The 21,425-nt window shown below is 43.0% G+C and overlaps 1 protein-coding gene across 1 annotated transcript in view; it reads left to right on the forward strand.

Moving 5' to 3' along the window:
* The window catches only part of LOC306997830 (alpha-2-macroglobulin-like), a 31,580-nt gene that overhangs the window by 8,616 nt on the left and 1,539 nt on the right, over window positions 1-21,425 (forward strand). Inside the window, exons 4-30 of the mRNA XM_079611347.1 lie at window positions 4,461-4,513; window positions 4,635-4,655; window positions 4,850-5,015; window positions 5,124-5,208; window positions 5,525-5,636; window positions 5,746-5,866; window positions 5,978-6,087; window positions 6,178-6,348; window positions 6,449-6,682; window positions 6,790-6,999; window positions 7,081-7,230; window positions 8,448-8,573; window positions 8,736-8,847; window positions 9,254-9,371; window positions 9,575-9,800; window positions 9,871-9,997; window positions 10,075-10,196; window positions 10,295-10,346; window positions 10,868-10,951; window positions 11,038-11,214; window positions 11,353-11,428; window positions 16,524-16,680; window positions 16,911-16,985; window positions 17,067-17,229; window positions 17,346-17,539; window positions 17,623-17,835; window positions 17,941-18,059. Coding sequence (XP_079467473.1) covers window positions 4,461-4,513; window positions 4,635-4,655; window positions 4,850-5,015; window positions 5,124-5,208; window positions 5,525-5,636; window positions 5,746-5,866; window positions 5,978-6,087; window positions 6,178-6,348; window positions 6,449-6,682; window positions 6,790-6,999; window positions 7,081-7,230; window positions 8,448-8,573; window positions 8,736-8,847; window positions 9,254-9,371; window positions 9,575-9,800; window positions 9,871-9,997; window positions 10,075-10,196; window positions 10,295-10,346; window positions 10,868-10,951; window positions 11,038-11,214; window positions 11,353-11,428; window positions 16,524-16,680; window positions 16,911-16,985; window positions 17,067-17,229; window positions 17,346-17,539; window positions 17,623-17,835; window positions 17,941-18,059 — 3,574 coding nt within the window. The remainder of the gene's footprint in view (window positions 1-4,460; window positions 4,514-4,634; window positions 4,656-4,849; window positions 5,016-5,123; window positions 5,209-5,524; window positions 5,637-5,745; window positions 5,867-5,977; window positions 6,088-6,177; window positions 6,349-6,448; window positions 6,683-6,789; window positions 7,000-7,080; window positions 7,231-8,447; window positions 8,574-8,735; window positions 8,848-9,253; window positions 9,372-9,574; window positions 9,801-9,870; window positions 9,998-10,074; window positions 10,197-10,294; window positions 10,347-10,867; window positions 10,952-11,037; window positions 11,215-11,352; window positions 11,429-16,523; window positions 16,681-16,910; window positions 16,986-17,066; window positions 17,230-17,345; window positions 17,540-17,622; window positions 17,836-17,940; window positions 18,060-21,425) is intronic.

Raw genomic sequence — 21,425 nt, forward strand, 5'->3', positions numbered from 1 at the left:
TACAGTAGATTAGTCACATCATGTAGTTCTAAACAAATTCTACAGAATTAAATGTAAATGTAAATGTACTTTATTTATATAGCACCTTACATCGACCATTAGGTGAACCAAAGTGCTTTACAACAGATTAAACAACAATTTAAAAACAACCACACACCAAAAACACAAGTACAAAAATAAATATAAATATAAACGTGCCACCACACTAGGTACTAAAAGCCACCTTAAAAAGATGCGTTTTCAGTCTTGATTTAAAAAGACCCAGATCAGTAACAATACGCATCTCACTGGGGAGCTTATTCCAGAGCTTAGGTCCAGAAACTGAAAAAGCGCGGTCTCCCCAGTGCTTAAGTTTTGACCTGGGCACTTCCAATATAAGTTGATTGGACGACCTCAATGTCCTACCATAATTACGAATGGTCAGCATGTCTGATATGTAAGATGGGGCGAGGCCGTTAAGAGCTTTAAAAACAAACAATAAGATTTTATAATGAATTCTAAAATGAATTAATAAGAATTAAACAGTGGCATTTACTGAAAATCACTGAAGTGTGTGAAGATTAGCATTTGGTCGAGTACACTTTATAATAGGCCTACTATTTGTCATAATTTCTGGTGTATTGAGTCGGCTACTTACAACTGCCTGGGGTTCTGTTGGGACAGGAGGCTCCAAAAGACAGATATTACCATCAGAATCTTTTGGGACCAACGAAAAACCCAACCCAAAGTCAAAAAATGCTTAATATTTAAAATGCCCTATATAAAAAATAACACATATGTAGACCTCTTACATTTTATGAAGGCCCTTGGATCTTCGGGAGTGACTGACTCTGATGAAGGGATTCCCTCAGCCAAAAATGCTGCTGCACTGCTAGACACTGGATGCTATTTAGTTATTTAATATGTCAAATGTTTGTAAAGTCAGGTAGCCTGCACCCATGATATGCTCAAGCCTTACCTGATTGAATTATGTTTTATATTTTTTTATTTTCAGCTGCTGCCACATTCTTTTAATGCCTGCAGGATTGCACATAGCCTATATGAAAATTAAAATTAGGTTGAATAACTGTTCTTCCAGTTTCACCTCTAATAGTATAACAGTTACTCTAAAATAGTAATTAATTACTAGCTGCAAATTACATCTTCAACAGTGTAATTAGATTAATGTAATAATTACTATCTTTAGAAAGTATTGATCTACTTATTATTAATTACTAAATCCCATATCAACCTCAACCATTTGAACAATACAAGGAGAGACAAGAAACTGCACTTGTAATGCTTTCAAATTAACACAATTCAATTGCATGAATTATTCTTGAATTGACCAAAGTGTGTAGAGGGAGAAGGTTACATTAAAAATATACCTTTTAAAAATGTATGTTAAATCCACTATTGTTTTACACAGAATTGTTCTATAGTCTATGCAGTAGCCTATTTAATGTAATTACATCAGATTTTATTTTAAATGACAGTAGAATTAAGAGTAATCCCTTTAATTAAATTACAATATTTAGATTACTTGGTAATTAATTACACCCAATACTGTATAACAGTAATTCCTCTTTTTGTCTGGCGCTGTTGCCATGGTTACTCATAGTATCTGCGCTCCATTGATAATGGCTTTCTATAGTTGTGGTGCAAGCGCTTAACTCTGAGTCAGTCAACTTAGAGTTGATTGAACTAACTAATTTCAGCTGATCTGTAACCGAAAACTCAGAGTTTCCCATCTCAGGGTAAGTCAACTCAGAGTTAAAATTTTAACTCAGAGTTGGTTGAACCTCCTTATTGAAACAGGCCCCTGGTGTCATGTTTTGTTGTTCCCTGTCTTGTCTATTAGTTATCCCAGGTGTCTCTCTTCCCACGCCCCCTTGTTATCCTGTTTAGCTCATTTGTCTCTGATTATTTAAGACCTGTGTTTCTGCCCTGTCCTTGTGAGTTCTTGTTTAATGTTTAACTGTTAACGTTGATGTTGGTTGTTCCTGTTCCCGAGTACCGGTGTCCTGTCTAGTTTCTAGTGTGTAAGTTAGTCTGTTAAATAAAGCGTGTGCTGCATTTGGATCCTGCCTCATCTCTGCTTCAGCCGCACCGGCGTTACAGAAGAACTCACCACATCGTGATCAAGCAGCCATGCCTTTCTGGAATCCAGACGTGCAGATTCTCCGTCTCCATCAGGAGAATCGCTCCATAGAGGAGTATGTCGCGGAATTCATGAAACTGGCGCCTCTCGCGCAAATGAGCACCAAGTGCTTGAAGATATTCTTCCATGGGGGATTATCAGAACCACTTCGGTCACAGATGCCCGGACCTGATCCCTCCGTGACTCTGATCCAGTATGTCGAGTGGGCTCTTTCTATGAGCGGTTCGTCGTTTGCAGTGGGCTTAGCGGAGGAGGTACGGGTGCTTCACGTGGGCTACCCTGTGAGGCGGCGCCTACATGGACCTTTGCACGACCGCCTGAGCTTATATCATTGGTCCTGTCCAGCCCTGTGCTCCCTTCTGTGTCTGCTCCGCCCAGGTCCCCATCTGTGTCTGCTCCGCCCAGGTCCCTATCTGTGTCTGCTCCGCCCAGGTCCCCATCTGTGTCTGCTCCGCCCAGGTCCCTATCTGTGTCTGCTCCGCCCAGGTCCCCGTCTGAGTCTGCTCCGCCCAGGTCCCTATCTGTGTCTGCTCCGCCCAGGTCCCTATCTGTGTCTGCTCCGCCCAGGTTCCCGTCTGTGTCTGCTCCGCCCAGGTCCCTGTCTGAGTCTGCGCTGCCCAGGTCCCCGTCTGAGTCTGCGCCGCCCAGGTCCCCGTCTGAGTCTGCGCCGCCCAGGTCCCTGTCTGAGTCTGCTCCGCCCAGGTCCCTATCTGTAACTGCTCCGCCCAGGTCCCAGTCTGAGTCTGCTCCGCCCAGGTCTCCGTCTGAGTCTGCTCCGCCCAGGTCCCCGTCTGAGTCTGCTCCGCCCAGGTCCCCGTCTGAGTCTGCTCCGCCCAGGTCACCGTCTGAGTCTGCTCCGCCCAGGTCCCCGTCTGAGTCTGCTCCGCCCAGGTCCCTATCTGTGTCTGCTCCGCCCAGGTTCCCGTCTGTGTCTGCTCCGCCCAGGTCCCCGTCTGAGTCTGCGCTGCCCAGGTCCCCGTCTGAGTCTGCGCCGCCCAGGTCCCCGTCTGAGTCTGCGCTGCCCAGGTCCCTGTCTGAGTCTGCTCCGCCCAGGTCCCTATCTGTAACTGCTCCGCCCAGGTCCCAGTCTGAGTCTGCTCCGCCCAGGTCTCCGTCTGAGTCTGCTCCGCCCAGGTCCCCGTCTGAGTCTGCTCCGCCCAGGTCCCCGTCTGAGTCTGCTCCGCCCAGGTCACCGTCTGAGTCTGCGCCGCCCAGGTCCCTGTCTGAGTCTGCTCCGCCCAGGTCCCCGTCTGAGTCTGCTCCGCCCAGGTCCCCGTCTGAGTCTGCTCCGCCCAGGTCCCCGTCTGAGTCTGCTCCGCCCAGGTCCCCGTCTGAGTCTGCTCCGCCCAGGTCCCCATCTGTGTCTGCTCCGCCCAGGTCCCCGTCTGAGTCTGCTCCGCCGTGGCCACAGGCACGTCCTGCTCCACCGTGGCCACCGGCACGTCCTGCTTCGCCCTGGTCGCCCACGCTCCACGGTCCTGCGTCCTGGTCCCGTTCCCCTGCACGGGCCTGGCCCTCCGTCCCTCCCCCAGGATCGCTTTCGCTCTGCCCCCCGCCTGGATCGAGTTTGGAGCGTCTGGAAGCCGCTCCTTTCTGGGGGGGCTATGTCATGTTTTGTGGTTCCCTGTCTTGTCTATTAGTTATCCCAGGTGTCTCTCTTCCCACGCCCCCTTGTTATCCTGTTTAGCTCGTTTGTCTCTGATTATTTAAGACCTGTGTTTCTGCCCTGTCCTTGTGAGTTCTTGTTTAATGTTTAACTGTTAACGTTGATGTTGGTTGTTCCTGTTCCCGAGTACCGTTGTCCTGTCTAGTTTCTAGTGTGTAAGTTAGTCTGTTAAATAAAGCGTGTGCTGCATTTGGATCCTGCCTCATCTCTGCTTCAGCCGCACCGGCGTTACATCAGGGGTGTTCTTGACAAGCCACTGCAGAGTTTAAACTTAATTAAATGTCAGGATCAGGTCTCCAGCTAATAAAGTCCTTCAGGTTTATCTGAAATCTACAGGTCTGTGTGTTGAAGCAGGGTTGGGACTGTTTGACACTTCTGCTATAGATCTTTACATGTAATAATAGCTGTCTGGTGTAGGCCTACTTGATTCTAACTGGTCAGCTGGTGCAAACTGGTCAGAAATTCTTGTAATATTATGGCTAGAACATCAGGCTGCTGTGACAGTCGAATTCGGCTCAAAAGACAAGTTCAAACCGCAGCAGAATACAGTTGTCAGCTCTGCATTTGAGTGAAATACTGACTGTAAGCGTAGTCCCTTACATAAGAGCTGAAGACGCATTATTTTATTTTTAATTACGCATTTTTATTTTACAGTGAACTTCAGAGTTGTTACCATGGATACAAACCTTGCACCCCTTGATCAGCAGGTCTGATGTGTTTATCTTGCACCTTTATTGCCCTTGTTTTCTCTTGCATTGTTGAATACATGTTTGATAAATAAACAATTGTTTTGCTTTTAATCTTTAACTACTATTTGCTCTTTTACAGTATAGTACAGTGGTTCTTGAGGTAAGAACACAAAACCTTCTGTGCAGTCATAACTAACACACCTTTTAAATCTTATTAATCTTATAAATCAAAAATTCTGTTATATGTGGAATTATTGTATTTTCAGAAGGCTAATTATACATTTCTTCATTGATAGTCAGGATATGTGTAGCTGACTGTAACTGAATATCTGAATTGTCTCTGGTATTAAACAGGACAGTCAAGGTAACCGGATTGGTCAATGGACAAATGTTTCTTCTACAAGGTGGATTTTGCAGCGCTCTTATGATTTAAACCCAGAGGCCCGTCAAGGCATGTACAAACTGAAGGCCTTTATTGGTGACAGGATGATCTCACATGATTTTGAGGTGAAAAAATATGGTAAGTCATTAAAACAAATGATTTGCAATGTTGGATGGGAAGAGTTTTAATATGTTTGTATAATAATATCTAATTTGACGACTAATTACTCTAATTTCTGACTTCTAGTTTTGCCTAAGTTTGAAGTTACTGTAAAAGGGCCAAATGAAGTGAGTGTTGAAGAAGAGGAACTGATAATTGAGGTTTGCGGAAAGTGAGTGGTTTTTATTTTATTTCCTGCATTAAGAGAGCAGTATAGCATGTGATATGTTCTTCTGATGTAATATGGAAGTTACCCACATGCTATTTGTTGGAAATACAGCATTTTAAAAAAAAATACTGTATATAATAAGAGAGCATTCTTCCATTCTTGGCTCAATTAAGTTACTTTGATTTAATTGTTAATTGTATTCTTTCTTTTTAAATAGTTTTTACTTTGGGGTCAGTTATTTACTGTAATCCCCATCCTAATATATTAGTTGCTTAACTCAACCCTGGTTTGTAGATCAGTTGATTGTACCTTTTCACAGATACACTTATGGACAGCCTGTACCTGGTAAATCATGGGTGAAAGTGTGCCGTAATAAGTTGTCCTACCATACCCATGACACCAATCCAGTGTGTTTAGAGGAAACCATTGAGGTATGTGAGTTGAAACACAGTACAAGTAATTGCATCTTTACTTTCCTCCATTTATCCAGTTAATCCACTCTTTAGTTAATATGCTATATTTGTGTTCATTCATAATTAGATAAAAAAGACAGGCTGTGCCATCCATACCTTAGATACATCAGTCTTTTTAAACGCCACACTAAAGGATAGGCTGGAGAATTCTCTTCGTGTTGAGGCAATGGTTACAGAAGAAGGAACAGGTGAGCTGCTGGACTTGGTCAGATCCCATTACCTATATTTCTTGAACTTCACATTTTTTGTTTTACTTTTATTCTAATGAATATTTATTTTGGTGTTTTTACTGTTAACAGAGATCACCATGACAAAATCTGAATCTGTAACTCTCACTTATGAAATTGGTAAAGCCACATTTACTGAGGTGCCCAAAACATATGAACATGGATCAGTTATAGAAGGAAAAGTAAGTCTAAAATCAGTGTGTCTGTTTAAAACCATTTATTTGTACAGAATTATTTATTTATTTATTCCTTCAAAATCTTATTTTTAACAGATCAAACTCTCAAATTTCAAAGGCGCACCAATTCAAAACAAAGAGGTTTATCTTATGGAGGGTAACACTTGGTCCCCAAAACTGCTCCTAAATCTCACTACAGACAGCGATGGACTGGCCAGCTTCTCTTTTAATACATCCAGTCATTCTAAAAGTGATATTAAGCTGATTGTAAGAGAGATTTGTGTTCACTTGGTTTTCTTTTGTGTTCCCTGAAGACTTCTATTGCATGAGTTAGTAGTTACCGTATTTCTGATTCTTTGTTATCCAGGCAAGTGTCTCTCAAGAGGGCCGTTATTATGGCCACAACAAGCCGTACATCTCTGTGGATAAAAAAACAGTTCAGCTCTTCCAGTCTGCCACTCCATACACCCCAACACTAAGTGAACTGATTATAGAGAATACTGAGCAACCATTAAAGTGTGACTCTGAGTTTACAGCCACCATCAAGTATTATTTTATTGGAGAGACTGTTGAAGACTTCAAAACGGACATTGTCTATATGGTGAGAACATGTGCAGTATTTATATTATTACAGAGATGTTTTAGTTTAACAGTATTATTAGGCTGCACTAGTCAGTTTGTTATTAGAGTGTCATCTCTCTGTTTCAGGTCTTGTCCAGAGGAGTGATCGTTCATCATGGATATGAGAAGATTGAAGTGAAGTCTTCTAATGGATCAAGTGGCACAGTGTCGTTCAAACTGTCTGTTGGTTCAGATCTGGCTCCTGTACTGCAGATTCTGGCATACTGTGTTCTGCCCAGTGAAAATGTTGTTGCTAGTAGCAAAAATTTCGACATTGAAAAGTGTTTCAAAAACAAGGTATGCATTTGTAGCTTTAGAAATGAGCCTCTTCACTGTATTACTGACTCTAAAATAAACCCTATTCACTGTATGTCACAGGTGTCTCTGCAGTTTTCTCCTGCTAAAGCGGTTCCTGGTGAGGAAAACACTTTCCAGCTCTCAGCTCAGCCTGGTTCACTGTGCGGCCTCAGTGCTGTAGATCAGAGCGTCCTGATCCTGAAGTCAGGAAAACGTCTGGATGCTGACAAGGTGTAGATGCTTTAAGATTCGGTATTGATTAACTGCGTCTTCATAGTGGGAATCTACAGTGTGATTCGTCTCGTGTGCTGTTCCCTGAAAAGCGTGAACGAGATGCTGTGCTGCTTTTCAGCACTTTGTGTGTGACCAGCTGCAAAAAAAAATTTTAAACACGCCAACGAAATTGCCCTTGAACTTGGCAGCCTCTGACGGTGATGTCATTGGAATGCGCTCTTGTCAGAGGCTATGAATAAATGTGAAACAGGTGCGTTTTCAGGTTTCTTTTGTCTGAAGAGACATCCTTTCGTTCCCGCTTTTTCAGGGAACTCTCAGTCCTGCACTGCTTTTCAGCGTTTATTGGAACAAGAATACCAACACCGCCACACTGGAGGTGTCTGGACCCCTCACGATTGTGTAGAGTGAGCTCACAAGAACGAAAGAGGCCTCAAACATGATCTTGGGATGTTGACACCAGGACATGTGATCCCGGAGCCACATGATCATCCAATCTATAGAATCTAATGAATGTATGCAGGGAGGACCAGCGTACGTACTTGCTGCAAGGGGGCGCCCCAAGGCGAGCACGAAGCAGCTAAACCGAAAACCTTTCGCTATGCTCGCACTAGCCTTGTTCCAACGCACGGGCAGCATGCTCTTTTCCAAAACAGAACTGAGGTGTGTCGTTCATTCAGCCAAGGGCCATGAACATGGAGACACACTGTCTGCTTTGACTCGTAATTTCCCTCTTCTTTCGCTTCACACACAGAGAGAACATTTCTGCACACTGCCAGTTGAAGTCTAACTCCTAACAAGAGTGACAGACAAAGAGGTGAAGCACACAGACAAACGCAGTATGATCTCTTCAGACAAAAGAAACCTGAAAACGCACCTGTTTCACATTTATTTATAGCCTCTGACGAGAGCGCATTCCAATGACGTCACCGTCAGAGGCTGCCTAGTTCAAGGCCAATTTAATTTGCGTGTATACACACGTTTCGCAGCTGGTCACACAGTGTATTCCCAAAAGCACTGCAGGATTGATAGTAGATTTTGAAAGGGAACTAGTGATAATAGACATTAGATATTACTGCTATGATTAATCTGTTTAAGCTGACATCCCTATCTCAGGAGATAATTTTTTTCACCAAAATGGAATTCAACTTTTGTTGGAAAATATAGGAATTACTTAGATATCATACTGATAGTGTGTGAACATGGTCCCGTCACAGGTCTTCAACTTGCTGCCAGTGCAGTCGGGGTCAGATTATCCTTATACTGTTGAAGATGAGCAGGAGTGTCTGCATGTGAGACCCCGTCGAGCCGTGGCGACAGAAAACACCTATAAATCCTTAAAGGTAACGGGGATTATATGTGGCAGTGCACTAGATAATGATTGGGAGAGAATATACTGCACGTGTGCAAGTAAATGCATAATAAGCATTCTTGATTATACTGACAATAAAAAGTCATTTTTATTTTCATGACTTTTATTGTGGTTCATCATTATCATTTGACAGAGAGTGGGATTGAAGATGGCAACAACTTTGGTTGTGCGAGACCCTCAGTGTCTGTCATACAGAGGCTTGATGTATCACTACCGACACCATGGTATAGGACGCCATGGTATAGGTACTGTTATTATAATCCAAGCTGTAATGTTTTAATATGTAGGTGCTTGTTATGAAATATATTTTAAAAAATGAAATGTTTAATTTGTGAAATTGTGAAACTTGTACAATTCATACAAATTACAATTCAAAAATGATACTGATGTAGTAGAAAAAAAAATGTCTGGGGTTATTAGTTAACTTTGAATCAGTGTTATAGTTGGTATAGCTTTAAAATACTAACAATAAAAAATAAATAAATGAAACTACATTTTTTTTTACAACAATAAAATAAATATCTAAAAAATAAAATAACTTTTATGAAAATGATGATCTGCCTTCAATTTGCTCTTCACTTCTGACTGCATATAGACTTTTGTTGTGCTTTTCACGTACATATCACTACAAAATATCACTTTTTTTCCCAGTGATGGATAGGATGCTGATGTCTCCATCACGGCATGGTGGTTTTGACAGAAATTCTCCAGCAGTGACGATTCGGACCGTCTTTCCAGAAACGTGGATCTGGGAACTTGCTGAAGTGGGGTATGTAAAATGTAATCAGTATTTAACGTGTGTATCACATTTAACATCATATTTATCTTATTACTCCTCTTTAAAACATAATCTCCCCTCTCACCCACACAGGACAGAACATATCTTGCTTGCTTTGCAGACCCTGAATCCATTTTTTTTAATGTGATTCTGAGTCAGAATCAAATATGCCTTTTGTTGTAATTCCTCTGCAGGGACTCTGGATCAGCTCAGGTTCCTGTCACGGTTCCTGACACCATCACCTCTTGGGAGACGGAGGTCTTCTGTCTGTCCTCTGAAGGTCTGGGTCTCGCTCCTCCTGCTCAGCTGACAGTTTTCCAGCCCTTCTTCCTGGAGCTCTCTCTGCCTTACTCCATCATCCGTGGGGAGATCTTTGAGCTGAAGGCCACTGTCTTCAACTATCTGTCCAAGTGCATCCTGGTGAGATTTCAGACTCAGTCTAATCAAATCATATCAAATATGCCTCTAATCATGTGTGGTTGATTGACAGGTTAAAGTGACTCCAGCTCCGTCCTCAGACTACACTCTCAAAGCCTCCTCTGATGATCAGTATTCATCCTGTCTATGTGCTAATGGAAGAAAAACCTTTAAATGGATCCTCACTCCTTCTGTTCTTGGTGAGTTTTTCAGTCTGAATCATTGTTTCTCAGTGTTTGTGTCTGTTGTATCTTCACGCACATGTCTTGTGTTTTAGGAGTCTTGAATATTACAGTCAGTGCAGAGGCAGAGGCGTCCCAGACTGTGTGTGACAATGAGATTGTGAGCGTCCCAGAGAGAGGACGCATTGACACTGTCACACGAAGTCTGCTTGTACAGGTCAGCGCACGTCAAATGTCTCATAGATGTCATTTACCCTTTATCATAATGCTGTTTATGTCAGTATGATGTGTTGATGTGATTGTTTTATGCTGCAGGCGGAAGGAACTGAAAAGACAAAGACTCAAAGCTTGTTACTTTGTCCAAAGGGTTAGTCTGCAAATATTTCATATTTTTTTGGTGTATAAGCACTGATAATGCTGGAACTCTTTCGCTTTTGTTCAGGTTTTTTGGGGGATCAAGCAGTGAAGCTTTTTCAACTGACAAAAAGTTGCTCAAAGAATTTTGACCCGTCAATATGTTTGGCTAATATAATCTGTAAAGACTAATTGGTGCTTTATCTTCTAAACACAAATTCCAGCTTAATGAAAATTAGTACACCTTGCATAGCGGACATTTTTAGGACACACCAAATTTGAGGACCAATACAGTAACCAAAATATTCTCATATGTCTCTAACATCATTGTCAGCCTTTCATGACAAATGTAGTTTAGTAGTTTAAATTTTGAAATTGTGGCTATTTTCGTTCCCTTTTCCAAAGTGCTTGAAACACAAAAATTCCTGCTTGCAATTCTATTATTATTATTTTTGGGACTTCACAGATGGCATTAGAGAGTGTAAATATTATTGCATTACTCTGCTTATGCTTTTCTGTCTGTCTGGTTTGTAGGTGACAGTCTCTCAGAGGAAGTGGCTCTGACTCTCCCTAAAGATGTGATAGAGGGATCAGCCAGATCCTCTGTTTCAGTCATTGGTAACACTTACAAATACAAGCAGAAATGAGGAGATTGGGTTTGCATTTATAAAATGTAGTGAGTTTCATTTGTGTATGGTTTATAGGAGACATATTGGGTCGTGCACTGAGGAATCTTCACGGATTATTACGAATGCCGTACGGCTGTGGAGAGCAAAACATGGCGGTTCTTTCTCCCAATATTTACATTCTGCAGTATCTGGAGAACACAGAGCAGCTCACCTCAGCCATCCGAGAGAGAGCCACAGGCTTCCTGAAGAGCGGTGAGAGACATAAATCATGTCAAGGAAATACTGAAAAAGTCCTGCCAAATTATACAGTTTTCAACACACCTGAATGTCTGATACATTGAATTAACCCAAACAAACTGTTGAAGTGTTAAACATTATTACACTAAACAGGATACCAGAGACAAATGAACTACAAGGATTCTGATGGATCATACAGCACATTTGGTTATGGTGATGGGAATACATGGTAAATTTATTTTCACAATTACTTTTGTTAAACAGAAATTATATCAAGGTAATCTACAATAATAAACCCAAGAGGATGGTATGAAAAAATAAATGTAAAAATGTATCTCTCAGTTCAAATTATTTGTTCCCTTTCGAGGGAACTCGCGATGTGTCGATGACGCTTTGGGAACGCGTACAGCGTGAACGAATCTGAAGCAGCTGTGTCAACTTAGTCCAAAGTAATGAATGAACGAGCGCCACGTGCGGGTGACGTCATGACCAGGATACAAAAGCGCACTCGGTGAAACCGGCACTTCAGCTTTTTTGCCTCAGCAAAACAATCTGTGTCTGACTGTCTGTCTATTTACTGTTGTCCGTGATTTATATATATATATTTTGTGGTATTATAGCGAAACAATTATACAGGCTGTGTGCTTCTCCCTGCCCGCGTTATTTAACGGGTGGGGACACACACGAGCTGTGTGTAATGTGTTTGGGAGTGGAGCATGCGGTGTCAGCCTTCGAGGGGGCTGACTGCCATCATTGTGAGAAGCTTCCGCTTCGCATGCTCCGCTCCCGTCTGTCACTCTTCGAGGAGAGTGGTCAGGCTCGCGATCCTCAGGGTGCAGGACCCGCTGTTGCCGAGGCAGCACGGAGAATGCATTCCTGGGGATCGCAAAAGGATCTCTCAGAAGGGTTGGAGACGGGTCCGAGGACCTTATCTCCTTCCTGTCCTGGGAGATCCAGCGCTCTCTCTCCGGTGTCGGAAGCCCGCTCTGCGGCTTCTTCCGCCCGGGTAGAGAGCCCAATGCTTCAGTGCTCTAGCTCCGAGGAGGTAGATGTACTAAGCATTGGCAGTGACACAATCACTGGAGAAGGGGACTCGCCATCCTCTTCTCCAGCATATGAGGAGCTGGTGGAAGTGATAACTCGTGCTGTGGATAAATTACATATTGAATGGCCAGCCGAGAAAGGGGGCGCTCGTCCGAAAAGCAAATTAGACGAGCGTTTCTTACCATCTAATGTTTCACTTCCACCACGAGGTCTTCCATTTTTTCCTGATCTTCACAGTGAGCTGTCTAGATCATGGGATAAACCGTATTCTTCTCGGCTCTTTAGTCCTCAAGTGCATATTTATTCGGGGATTAGAGGGCTGAGAGAGCATGGTTACGAGTCGATGCCCCGGGCTGAACAGACGCTCGCGAGTTATCTGTCACCCGGTTCAGCATCGTCTCTGAAGACCTCGGCTTTGCCCACTAAGCCATTAAAAACGACATCTACATTAGTGGGCAAAGCATATACGGCAGCAGGTCAGGCTGGAGCGTGTCTACACACTATGGCGCTGCTCCAGGCATATCAGGCTGATCTGCTGGGGGATTTGGATAAGAGTGAGGGAGTTGGTCCCGAGGAGGTTTGAGAACTTCGTCAGGCCACAGATTTATCTCTCAGGGCTACTAAGGAGACCGCCAGAGCAATCGGGCGGTCTATGGCAGCCCTTGTAGCCACTGAGAGGCACCTCTGGCTGAATTTAGCAGATTTAAAGGACAAAGATCGTTCTTTTCTGCTGGATGCTCCTGTCGAGCCTTCTGGTCTCTTCGGCGACTCCGTCAATTCTGTCGTCGATAGATTCTAGGAGGCTAAAAAGCAGTCAGAGGCGTTCAAAAAATGTCTCCCTCGCCGAGTCCAACCCCCTGGGGCTGCTGTGCGTGTGCAGCCCCAGCCGTCAGGCTCCTCATATAGAGGTCAGCAAAAGGAGTGTTGCGTCTCGTGCACCTCCGCAAAAACACTGGAAGCAGACGCAACACTCTCAGTCGAAGCCCTCGAAGCCGAAGCCGGATCTGAGGACCGTTCTTCAGGCTAAGAAGGCTCAAAAGAAAAGGTCCTGACGCCAATGGCGTCAGACCAGTGAGGGCAGCCCCACCCGGGGTGCAGCGGGTCACACCTCACGGTGTCCATTCCACCTCGGTGTCCTCAGGGGACCATTCTGCCAACCCCGCCACCCTTGGTGCTTCGGGGCGCAGTGGTTCCCAGCGAATGTCTGGCGCAATGTCTACCCGACATTGCGTCGGAAATGAACCTTCTGAGGGGGGTTCAAAAACAATCAGTTCGGGTAGTTCCTGCCGGTATGTTGCAGGTCCCCGAGCTGAGTGTCTCAGTTACACCAGAGACCAGCCCCGAGGGGCTGGGTCCCTTAGTAGAATTTCTGTCAGAGTGGAAGATTCTGTCAAATATTTCTCGATGGGTCCTGCATATAGTAGAGAAAGGATACAGAATCCAGTTTGGTTCTCGTCCTCCTCGCTACAACGGGGTGTTGCTCACGTTAGTGCGTCCCGAGCAGGCTCTGGTGATGGAGCAAGAGGTGAAAGCTCTGTTAGCCAAGAAGGCTATAGAGCAGGTGTTTCCACCCGACAGGGAATCGGGTTTTTACAGCCGCTATTTCATCGTTCCAAAAAAGGATGGGGCGTCCCATTTTAGATCTTCGTCTGTTGAATCGTACAGTACAGAAACTCAAGTTCAAGATGCTGACACTCAAGCAGATTGTGACTCAAATCAGATCCGAGGACTGGTTTGTTACAATAGATCTGAAAGACGCCTACTTCCATATCTCCATCCTCCGTCAGCACAGGAAGTTCCTGAGGTTTTCTTTCGGGGGCAAAGAATACCAGTATCGGGTACTTCTGTTCGGTCTAGCACTATCACCCCGCACGTTCACGAAGTGCGTAGATGCAGCTCTGGCCCCAGGCTGCAGGGCATACGTATTCTGAACTACATAGACGACTGGCTGATTCTAGCGGAATCAGAGCAGTTAGCGGTTCGGCACCGAGGTGTTGTTCTCGCTCATATGCGGAAATTGGGGTTGAGGCCAAGAAGAGTGTGCTGACTCCATTACAGAGGACCACTTTTCTTGGTGTGGTATGGGATTCAGTCACGATGCGGGCCGTTCTATCGCCCGCTCGTGTAGCTGCTATCCTGATAGCCACAAAAGAGCTAAAGCTAGGCCAGTCACGCACTGTAAAACAGTTCGAGAGACTGTTGGGCCTCAAGTTGGCGCACCAGATCCTCCTATGGTCCCTAGGGAAATTACGCTCTCTGAGGGCAGTGTATATTCCGGGGGTACAGAATATCGGAGCAGACGTCCTGTCGAGGCAGGAGCTGAGGCCAGGGGATTGGAGACTCCACCCCGAGGCGGTGGAGAAAATATGGGAGTTTTATGGCCAGGCTCAAGTGGACCTGTTTGCGTCTCAGCACACGACGCACTGTCCACTTTGGTTCTCCCTTACTCACCCAGCCCCCCTGGGGCTGGATGCTATGGTACAGACGTGGCCGAGGCTACGGCTGTACGCCTTTCCCCCTGTTGCTCTGCTCCCAGGAGTTCTGGAGCGAGTCCGCCAATGCGGAGTAAGCCTTTTACTAGTAGCTCCGCGCTGGCCGAGTCGAATCTGGTTTGCGGACCTGATTCATCTCCTAGACGGTCCTCCCTTGGAGATCCCGATTAGGAGAGACCTTCTGTCTCAGGCCGGGGGCACGATATTTCACCCCCAACCAGAGATTTGGAAACTATGGGTTTGGCCTCTGAGGGGGCCCAATTCGTAGAGAGTGGTCTCTCAGCCGAGGTTGTTGAGACCATTCTAAGCTCCAGAGCTCCCGCTACAAGGAAGTTGTACACTTTAAAGTGGAGAGTTTTCACTTCTTGGTGTCACCAGCGACAGTGGGATCCGGTTTCCTGTTCAGTAAACACAGTACTGGAGTTCCTGCAGGAGCGCTTTACGTCAGGTTTATGTCCATCCACCTTGAAGGTTTATGTGGCGGCTATTGCGGCTTTCCACACCCCGGTGGGTGGTACATCTTTGGGTCGAGACCCCCTGATTACTCATTTCCTTCGTGGCACCCTGAGGCTAAGGCCTGCAACTCGTACTAGGATGCCGGCTTGGGATTTGGCATTGGTTCTAGAAGGCCTATCTGGGGCTCCGTTTGAGCCCTTAGAGTCGGTCTCAGAAAAATGTCTTACTTTTAAGACTATTTTCCTCCTAGCCATTTCTTCCCTTAAGAGAGTCGGAGATCTTCAGGCCCTTTCGGTATCTCCTACCTGCCTGGAGTTCGCTCCAGGCATGGTTAAGGCATTTTTATACCCTAAGCAAGGTTATGTCCCTAAGGTACCTACCATCACTCCTAGGCCTATTGTGCTGCAGGCTTTCTGTCCTCCTCCGTTCACTTCATCGGACCAGGAAAGGTTGAACCTCTTGTGTCCAGTGCGAGCATTGGACACTTATGTTCATCGGTCTTCTTCTTGGAGGAAGGCCGACCAGCTGTTTGTTTGTTTCGGATCACCCAAGAAAGGTCTTCCTGCTTCTAAGCAGACAGTTAGTAAGTGGATAGTTGAGGCTATTACTCTTGCTTATGAGTCCTCTGGCCAGCCTTGCCCTTCGGTGGTCAGGGCTCATTCCACTAGAAGTATGGCGGCCTCTAAAGCCTTAATTTCTGGAGTTTCTCTCCAAGACGTTTGTGATGCGGCGGGCTGGTCCTCTCCGCTTACATTCGTCAGATTTTATAGCCTGGACCTGGATGCTGCCCCAGGGTCCCATGTTCTTAGTGCTTAGTGTTTTCTGGATGACAGTATTACACTCAGGCATTTGTAACTATGGCGGTTTGGGTATTCTCGTTCCCAAAGCGTCATTGACGCATCGCGAGTTCCCTCGAAAGGGAACGTCTCAGGTTACGTATGTAACCATAGTTCCCTGAGAAAGGGAACGAGACGATGCGTCGCCCTGCCATACTTCCTGCATTCCTAGGATTGTCTTGCTTCGGCAAGTTTATGCTGAAGTGCCGGTTTCACCGAGTGCGCTTTTGTATCCTGGTCATGACGTCACCCGCACGTGGCGCTCGTTCATTCATTACTTTGGACTAAGTTGACACAGCTGCTTCAGATTCGTTCACGCTGTACGCGTTCCCAAAGCGTCATCGACGCATCGTCTCGTTCCCTTTCTCAGGGAACTATGGTTACATACGTAACCTGAGACGTTTTTTTTATATTTATGATGAATGAAATTAATAAAAAAAATTATGATTAAAAAAGTAAAAAGTTTTTTTATTTATTATATCTTCCACACCACCAGGTTGACTGCCTTTGTGCTGAGGTCTTTTGGAAGAGCACAGAAATACATATTTATTGATCCAGAAATTATTCGGGGTGCAACGAATTGGTTAATAAGCAGACGGGATTCAGACGGCTGTTTTATCCAGCAGGGAAGCTTGTTCAACAACAGAATGAAGGTCTGTCAACTTCTGTCTATCTATATCTCTCTATCTACCTAGAACACCATAGCAACCACGTAGAAATGGTCTAGTAACTATCTAGAAAACCTGGAGTCTAAGACCTGTAAATGTTTAAGCTTTTTAAAACCATTTAGATGTTCTCAAGTCAACATCAAAGTTTATAGTTGAACTTTCCTTTAATAGTTTGAGTGTTGCTTTATTAATCCTTCATTTCTCATATATTCCAGGGTGGAGTGAAAGATAATGTGACCATGACTGCCTACATTACTGCATCATTGCTTGAACTGGAAACTCCAGTCACAGTAAGTTCATCTTCAGGAAACACAGTATAAACTCATAGAAAAATGACACTCACAGTGTGTGTTTCTCTGTTTTTGTCACAGGATCCTGTCGTCAGTAAAGGTTTGTCATGCTTGAGGTCCGTCATTGAGGAAGTCAAAAACATTTACACCACTGCTCTGCTCGCCTACACTTTCAGTCTGGCTAAAGACACGGACACTCGACAGCAGCTTTTCAAGAAACTGGAGGATGTTGCTATTTCAGACGGTAAGAGGTTTGAGGTTTTGAGGTTTGTTTCTGATGACTTTCTGTTGTCTTTTATGGCTGTCCTATTCATTTTTTATCATGCTCATTGAGTTACGTGTGTGTCTTCTGTCCTCAAGGGTCTGATCTCCACTGGTCTCAGTCTGCATTTGCTGATGACTCTGATTCTCTGGCAGTGGAGATCAGCTCATATGTGCTGCTAGCTGTTCTCTCTGCAGATTCAGTCTCTACAGCTGATCTGGGCTATGCTAACAGGATTGTCAGCTGGCTTGTGAAGCAGCAGAATGCCTATGGAGGATTCTCCTCCACACAGGTTACTCAAACTCCTCCAATCAAACACATTATTACCGGTGTGAATGAGTAAAAGTGACATTACTGAACACATTTATTTCCCAGGACACAGTGGTGGCTCTTCAGGCTCTGTCTTTGTACGCCACCAAAGTGTTCAGCTCTGCCGGCTCCAGCACAGTGACTGTACAGTCAGCAGGAGACACTCACCACTTTAATGTCAATCAGGACAACAAGTTACTGTACCAGGAGAAGCAGCTGCAGACCGTTCCAGCCAATTACAGCATTGAAGTGAAGGGCTCAACCTGTGTGTCTGTGCAGGTCTGTAGTGCGTTCAGCTTCATTTACTCACACACACTTTCTTGGCATTGTGGTTATTCTGCTGTGAGATGGTTCATTCATTTATTTTTGTGTTGACTCTCTCAGATGGCTCAGTTCTACAACATTCCCACTCCTACTGAAGCTAAAACATTGAGCATTGACGCTAAGATTGAGGGAGTTTGCAAACCATTGGGACAAAATTTCATTTTGAACTTCACTGTCAAGTAAGAATTTGTATTCAACTCAAAAGACATGATTATAACTTATTAGTCTTTACTGAATTTTTTCAACATCTTAATAAACATAAAAGCAAATAAATACAAAGCAGTACCAAAACGCATGTTGACTAACGTTATTTGAACATAAATTTTGCTCCTTTCTTTCTGGCCAGCAAATTTCTCAATAACTCTCTGATTAAAGCCAGTCATCTCAGTTACACGTCTCTTTTCCATGGACAGCAGGGAGGTCTCTTACCCCCGCTGTTGTCCACAAAACTTCAGTGCCGACACTTGGAAATAAAAGACAGGAAAAGCAAAAAAGGGCATTTCTAACATCACATCCAGCCACCTCCGTTTCTCATAACAAGCGCGGGTGAAGCTCCGGGTGTAGCTTCGTCCTCTGTCACTGGCCTGCTGCTGCATTTGTAAATCGGGTTGGTCCGGTCTGAGATCCTTTATCCTTTTTTTTCTTTTTAACCTTTTTATCCTTTAACCTTTTTTCTTGTCAAAGGTTTTTTTTGTAAATCAATGACAGAATTTGGTTTAACTGCTGCCATTTAGCTTTATGAAAGTGATCAGCCTAGCAAGGTTTTGGTGGAGTCGGAGTGACGTGCGCACTCGCAGTAGTGGCCAACAGAGCCATATATATAGAGATATATACCGTCTCTGGTCTCTTGGTGCATTCAAGTCATCTCGTATAGATCATATTTACGAGTTGAATGCACTTGAACGCCACCACAATGTCGTAAATACCAGTGGGAAGCTCAGGATTTTCTCTAGCCCCGATCTTTACGAGTTGTGGGCGTGTCACTGAGAAACATGGCGGAATACCACAATACAAGGTATTTAGCTTGTCAGGCTTTTCTATTTTAGCTTAGCTAATTGTTCTTCATTTTCTATAACTAGAGTTTAAGAACCTCGCTATATTTTTGTGTAATTAATTAACAGAAAGTACTCCGCCATCTTACTCCGGCGAAAGTGACTTGAACACACCGGGCGTCGTAAACACGACTTCCCACATCGTGCGTACGAACTTCCCAGGAGGACTTGAACGCACCATCTCTCTGGCTCAGGTGGCCAAGAGCGTATAGTTGAATGACAGGTGACGAGAACCAATCAGATTGGATAAAATAACACGTATCCAATTCTGATTCGCCAGGGACGCAGCGACCTGCGTCCGGACGAGAATCTTTAAGAAACCAATTAGAGACCAGCTTCAGGTCACATGCTGTCCGAAAATTGAAGGATAGACATCTATTTGTCTGGCGTCCATCGCCCATGAAACCGCATGAAACGTAATGAAAAACATTTAAAATAGTTAACTGATTAAAGCCAGTTTTTATTAAATGCTAAGGCTCTTGCTACCAGCCGGCACATCGTATGAGTAAACTATTTTATTTTTATATAATTTTTGTATACATGTATATTTCTGGAATTTTGATGATGGCGGCCCAGGTGAAAAAAAAGTGCACTGAAATACATTTTATTTAAGTGCACTTAGTACACTTCCATAATACACTTCCATAATGTACTTAAAGTGCTCTATTTTCGACCCACTTATTTTGCACTTAATATACTAAAAGCTTATCTTAAGTACTGCTTAATATAAACTTAAGATCATCTTAGTGTACTAAATTGTGCTTTTTTGGGACACATTGAAGTTGAGCTAAAGTGTATTTTTAATATACTATTTCATATTTTTAAAAAATGTATTTCGTTAACACTTTAAGTACAATTGAAACCATCTTTAAATACAATAATAAACTATTTAAATAATAATAATAATAATATATAATTATATAAAAATTATACTTATAATGTATTCCTACATTTTAAAAAAATGGACTAAAATACATTTTAAGTGCACTTAGTACACTTCTATAATACACTTCCGTAATGTACTTAAAATGCTCTATTTTCGACCCACTTATTTTGCACTTAAAATACTAAAAGCTTATCTTAAGTACTGCTTAATATAAACTTAAGATCATCTTAGTGTACTAAATTGTGCTTTTTTGGGACACATTGAAGATGAACTTAAATATGCTTTTAACATACTATTTCAGCTTTAATTTTATCTTTAGATGAAATCTTTAAAACATTTTTAAATACACTTATAAATTATTTAAAATATAAGAATATATCAACTTTGCTATTTTTATACAGACTTAAGATGAACTTAAACATGATTTTAAAATATGATTCAGCTATAATCCCCCCCCCCCCTACTTAGAGCAATAGAACCCATCTTTAAAACATTTTTAAATACACCTTTAAACTATTTAAAATATAAGAATATACAATCATATTATATTTTCATATAGAAAATAATTTATTGTAAAAATGTATTTTAACTATGTCAAAAGTACACTATTACTGTGTTATCATCAGTAGCATTTTCTGCCTCTTATGCTAAAGTTATACTGTTAAAATGTAAATGTTAAAATTGTCCACCATTGATGAAGGTGTTGCTTTTAATAAAATAATCATTTTAAAGTTAGATGCAATACATTTGATAAAAATAACTGGTAAATGTAATTAATGTAAATGAAAACACCTATAGTTTAAAAGGACAGGAGGAATGGATATATGTACAAACAAAAAGCATCTCTTTCTTAAAAAACACTTTCTTTTTTTTAAACATTATTCAAGTCCAAACAGACTGTTGGGAAACAAAATAACACAAATGGCAAGTTTAAACTAAAAGCATTAAAGGGTTAGTTTACCCGAAAATCAAAATGATCTCAGTTTTTACTCACCCGCGTGTTGTTCTAACCCTGTATGACTTCCATTTATAATTGCATAACAAAATATTATATTTATGATGTAATCTGAGCGCTGGATAAGTCTTCAATTGACTTCCAAGGGGCTTAAACTTGCTCGATCAGAAAACATATAGACATTGTTTAAAATAGCACAAGTGTCACGGTGTGGTAGTGGAAAGGAGAGCGAGGACTCAAATGCGGAGTGAAATTAAGATTTAATAAAGATAAAACATAAAACAAACAAACCAACAAAGGAAATCAGAAACTAAATCCAACACGGACAGGGCAGGACAGGCACAGACACACGTAACATGTACAACGAACCAGCACAGGACAGCAAACACAGGAAGACTAAATAGGGAGGCAAACAAGGAGGGTAACGAGCAGGACAGGTGGGACAACTAAACCAATAATCAGATAACAAGGGGGAGGGACCAGACAATGACAAGAGCACATGGCCCCAAAATAACAAAACACCCATGTGCATCACCAGACAGGACAGACATGTGACAACAAGTGCACTAAAAAAACACTTAATTACAAGAAAGTAATTTGTATATATTTTTTGTGTGTGCTAAAAACAACTGTAAAAATAATATATTATAAA

Source organism: Phoxinus phoxinus (assembly GCF_949152265.1).
Source record: "Phoxinus phoxinus genome assembly, chromosome: 4".
Lineage (NCBI taxonomy): Eukaryota > Metazoa > Chordata > Actinopteri > Cypriniformes > Leuciscidae > Phoxinus > Phoxinus phoxinus.